A 5,537-nucleotide genomic window follows, 5' to 3' on the forward strand; every position below is an offset into this window, starting at 1 on the left:
AAGAGGGTCAGGGACTGGGGCATTCTGTCGCTTCTGCCAAGAATTCTGAGAAAGGAGGAGGATGCTTCAAGTAACGGTGAGGGACTGCAGAGACTGGGAGGAGGGACCTGTTCTGGTGACTAGTTCAAAGCTTCCACCAATAATTATTACTTTAACTCGAATTGTAAAGGGACACCTTCTGTATGCGAAGGGCTGAGAGTCAGATCCTTTTTCTAACCTTTTCTGGACCTTAGGGAAAAATGGTATGGAATCATATAAATAAAATATGTCTTAAGCATATGCATAAGCAAGAGAAGCAGATTGGCAGATGGCTGCACTGCTGCCTTTGTTAAACCAGTAGTTGTTTAGCTTTCCAATTTCAGTATTTGTGGTGTGCATTCCAGTGATGGGTGTCTTGATTCATCACTGAATGTGTTACAGTGTGTTTGCATCAAATTGAGCCAGCTTCATTAAAGACTGAAAATTGTTCCCATGACATAGATCTTTCATATTCCCTAGGTCAAGTTTAATAGATCATGAGGCTATTATATGCACACACACAAAACACATCATGAACAGCATTTTTAAGATAAAGTTTAGAATTATGGGAAATTTATGTGCAGTTAAATGCCCCTTACTGTCCCCAAACTCTGTATCTTTAGCTGTCTTGGACTGGGCTGCACAAAACTGGCAGATCCATCACTCTTATGAGCTCTAAAATATTTTAAGTAGTTCGGAGAATGAAGCGGGTCATACAAGTAAGGTTGTGTAGTTTACCGGAAGTTTGTTTCTCAAAATGAACTTTAGTGGTCAGGTTTTTTTTTCATATAGTAGGTTCCATCTTAGCATAACTTCAGACAGAATCTGAAATAATTTACATTTTTTTAAAAATTACTCAGCTGTCTACACCCAGATTTGAAAGGTTGTCAGGTTTTTAGGAAGTGATCCAAAATCAACCAAAGCATTATGAAGATTCTTGTTAATAAATGTAGACTTCACATCAGCGTGGTAGTTTTGTTGGTAACTTTCTTTGTAACAGCAAAACTTTGCATGCGCAGAGTAGTGTCTGCAAAAAAATTCCCTTTGAAAGTTGAAACTGTGTGGCTATATATTGGTAAGCCTCAAATGTGTTCTGCAAATTGAAACATCCCTTCTTTCTCATTCCCACAGTGTACACAACTACACCCCCAAGGTTGGCGAGATTGATACAAGGAGGGCCATTCGTCAGGCCTTTGATGTTTGGCAGAGAGTGACACCACTTACCTTTGAAGAGGTCCCTTACCATGAAATTAAAAATGACAGAAAGGAGGCAGATATTATGATATTTTTTGCTTCTGGTTTCCATGGAGACAGTTCTCCGTTTGATGGAGAAGGTGGATTCCTGGCTCACGCATACTTTCCTGGACCGGGAATTGGAGGAGACACTCACTTTGACTCAGATGAGCCATGGACCCTGGGAAATTCTAATCATGATGGTAAGAGTGCAGGTCATCTTTCCCAGCAAGGATAAGTTGGATGCAGACACACTGACAGGCTTTCAACTAGAAAGTATTTGCTTGGTAGAACTTTCACCTCCCATACACTCGTTCAGATGCTTTCTAAACATGTATTCTATCTTAAATGGGAAAAGAATATTATCAGTTTGTTTGTGGCTGTGCATGGTGTGAATTTTAGGAGTGAACAGAAGAGTGTGTCTGCTGGCTTCTTACATCTCTCAAGATTTGGGCCTTAATTGCTACAAAAACCACAACGCTGGGAGGGAAAAGATGAACAGAAGAGTGTTGAAATTGTATCAAGTGGGGTACTTATCAAGGGCAATTAGAGTCAGTCATAATGGTGAATAGAAAGTTGAGAGTGAAGACATTAGAATGTTGTTTTGATCCATATTTGTTTTCTCACACTCTGGAATTCCTCCTCCTGTTGGAGGTTGGGGCTGGCTGGTTAGTTAAGGAAGACTGATGATTGTGGCAACTGTTTTTATCTTATTAAGCATGAAGACTTTCTGCATCTTCCTAGCTTTATCTCACTCTCTAAAGGCAATGAGCTCTTTCTGTTCTATTTTCAAACCTTTGATTGAGGATAGTGACACCTTGTAAAAAGTTCAGGCTGATAATCAGAATTTCACAGTGGCCTCACAAAATAGCTCTCCAGTTTCCACAGTCATAATGGTTTGGGAAGAATGGCGTGTCTTTAAGTCTTTAGGGATTCAAAATCATGTTTTGATATTTTGATAAAAGTTTACTTGGACTGTAAATATGTCTTGATTTTTAAACTGTATAAAAACAGCAATGTTGTTGTGCCCATGATGCCATAGGACATATGCAGAGGTGATGTCTTTCATTAGACCAAACAGTGTCGTTTGAAAAGAAGAAAAGCTTTCAGGCACACAAGCCACCTTCAGGCCAGGCCTGAAGGTGACAGCTTGCTTTCAGACTGGATTGCAAATGGGGAAAATCCCTCAGAGTTGTGAGTCGGTATCAGATCATCTTTGACAGGAAACGGAGCTGTCAGGTTCAGCGAGGGAGTGCTAATTTGTAGGAAAGCAGAAATGATATGATACTTGTCTTTGTAGAGAAAGAGAAGTAATGTTTCCTGGCATGTGTAAATGACTAGAGGAGGTGTAGGCTGAGAAAGAGAGAGCTGGGGTGTGGAGCGGGGGAGAGTGTGGAGGCTGTGGGAGGTTACAGTGTGACACAGAAGCAGTGTTTTGCTGTCTTGAAATGTTAGAAATGTTTGTTCCTAGGTTTGTGGCTGGAGGGCTCCCTCCAGGATCAGGAGTGACAGACAGTCAGAGACTGAGTGGTTACCTTGTGAGAGCTGCAGCAGGGAGGTGTGTTTGTGTGTGTCAGTGCCCTGTGTCACTTCAGTCTGGTCTCAGTAGTTATTTGAGCTCGAGTGTGGGAGTGTGGGAGGCCCAGGTATTGGATATGACTTCTCAGGAAAGCCCACGTATGAGACCTGGGAGTGCTGGTGTCTGGGGTAGAAGGTCCTTACAGGAAGGTGGAAGTGAAGGTTTTGACAAGTTGTACTTGTTTTTTTCTATTCTCACATTCTGCACAAAAGGCTTACTTCTGAGATAAACTTAGCAAGGTTGGGAATCAGCTTAAAGGCTGGCAGGGGTGGCTCTGCAGAAGACTTTCCATCCTTTGGTAGGATGTTCTACCATAGGTGATCACTTCTTTGAGGATTTATTTTGATGCAGTTTTTAGGATGGTGTTTGAGAGCAATGCGTACAATGAGTAGAGGGTCTCTCTTTTTACAACAGCTATTCTTTATGCTATTCTTATCCATGTGGCTCTTTCAAAAATGGTGTATTTTTCTGGTGTGCTGAGTGACTGTCATGAGTGGTGTCCTCAAAGTGCATGGATTGGTGTTTGAGGGGCTGGTGTGCACTTTGTGTAAGAATTAATAGATGAATTGAGATTTCCTATTCAGAGGATGTCACCTGTGTATTTATTTGCTTTCAGATAACCATGCTGCATAGACTGGGCTGCACAGGCTCTTTTAAAAAGTCACCAGTGAGGATGTTGAGAATGGTGGGGTTGTATTTTTCCCTTCTATCTGGGGGAAGTGTTGATGGTAGAAGGGGAGTTTGATGTTTTGAGGGTGGACGGGGTAAGGCTGTAGTCAGAGCATTATAGGCATGTTGTGTGAGGAAATTGGTTTTGCCTGCATCCTTATCTTTAGTGTGCGGTTGTGAAGATGTCCTGCTTCCTCACTGTATGATCCAGACCTCTTTAGGGAGGGATTTCCTTCTGTTTCACTATTCCTTGTCACTGGAGCAGTCACTAGCTTCAGGTTCTCACCTCTTGATGTGTTCTATTTGAAATGCTTTTAGCAGGGCTTGGAGAGTTTCTTCTTGGTCAGAGGTTTCCTGCTCAGTTCACTGCCTGTTTTCATTGAAAATAAGGTATTAATGGGGACAGTGTCATCTGTTTAATAGGAAGTATTTCTTCAAACATGGTCTTGCTTGTCCTTAAGATATGTATTTTGTGGCAATGGGGTTGATCAGTCTGGAACTGAAGAAGCCTCAGTGAAAAAATAAAAAACCTCTACCAGTAAATCATTAGCAAAGCTCTCATTTATTCACATGCAAAAGAGAAACTGGTTTGGCCACTCACTATCTGTTCAATGATTATAAGAATCTTGAAATAAGACTGAGGTAACAATGGTATCTTTACATCAACCCACAAAATATCACAGTGTAAAATGTTCCATTCCTGACAAGAATGTGTATTAGTTGAAGGGAAAATTTGAGTATTCTGCCTCGGAGCTCTCTTAGCCTTGCAATTGTGAACATAAATCTCCTGTCAACGGAGCAGAATGCTGAAGCGAGTGCTGTAGATCCTTAGAATATTTGGCTGATCTCTTATCCATATAGTTTTATTACAGTTATTACAGTCTGATCTGAAGATTTGCTTTTGTGGTTCTGCATTTGTTACACTGTATTGTGGCACCTGCAGAGGTCCAGCCTGTCTGTGTTTGGAAGCAGCTGTCACCCCACAGAAGAGCTGCTTTGCAGTCTTCACTAGCAGTACAAATTATATGGATAAAAGTGAAATGTTTCACATGAAATTTTATCCAGTCAGGAAAAATAAGAATGATTTCAGCAGATCTTTCTATGCAAACAGCCGTCTCCAATTTGTACATGGAGAATGTGGTGTATCCTGTTGATGAAGGCTTCTGTCTTGTAAAGATGCCTTGTGGTAATCCACTGGGGTTATTGGCAACTTTATCATCCCAACTAGGGGATAGTTAGTTGGGATTTATATACTCATTATCATTTTGCATTGTCATCATTATACTGATTTTGCCCTTGTGGACAGCATGGCCTCTACCATGTCCCTTAAAATTATTGGTGTAATCATAATAGCTGTGATGCTGTTGGTTGTCCTCTTGAGCCCTTGGTAATAGGGGCACATGCACCAACCCTTCTATTTTCTTCTGCTGTGAAGAATGATCCCTGCATAGGCTCTCAAAGTGAATGCAAAGTTTCCTTTCCCCTGGATAATAGTTACAATTCCACTCAGGCATTCAGTTTCTTTAGCCGAGTAAGACTGTACTTCCAATCTGTGATTGCTGATTTCTCTTCATAATTGTACTGCCTTCTCTGGCATTCTCATAAACAAGCTGTGGAAGATTAATTTAGATAATCTTATGATGAGGATGGGCAAAAGGTAGGAAGTTGAACTCCTGGAGCAGCTCTTATTAACTGGGATCATGGGGTGCAGAATTCATTTGTTTTCCGGTGACAATGTCGATGGGAGCAGCTGGGAGCACGAAGCAGAACATTGGAATTTGGAGGAACCAAGGCAAATCAGGGAAGTGATGTGGCAAACAAGATGCAACTGAAAAAGAGGAGGAGTGTGTTTTTTACATTTAGTGATAAATCATCTACACAACCACACATGAGGAGCAGCTGGCATGGTTGCAGTGGTGGGACTTACATCATGTTTTTCCTGGAAGGTGCTCTTCAGTGGCAATGAAAGCAGCTCTTGGCCTTTAGCTGGTCCCAGACTTGTTAGGCTTTGTTGCCTGGCACATGCAGGTGGGGAGAG

General features: G+C 41.5%; 1 protein-coding gene across 1 annotated transcript in view; it reads left to right on the forward strand.

Moving 5' to 3' along the window:
• The window catches only part of MMP24 (matrix metallopeptidase 24), a 39,479-nt gene that overhangs the window by 7,678 nt on the left and 26,264 nt on the right, over positions 1-5,537 (forward strand). Inside the window, 1 exon segment of the mRNA XM_017739034.1 lies at positions 1,150-1,454. Coding sequence (XP_017594523.1) covers positions 1,150-1,454 — 305 coding nt within the window.

This window comes from Corvus brachyrhynchos, unplaced genomic scaffold (genome assembly GCF_000691975.1).
Source record: "Corvus brachyrhynchos isolate BGI_N302 unplaced genomic scaffold, ASM69197v1 scaffold427, whole genome shotgun sequence".
Classification (NCBI taxonomy): Eukaryota; Metazoa; Chordata; class Aves; order Passeriformes; family Corvidae; genus Corvus; species Corvus brachyrhynchos.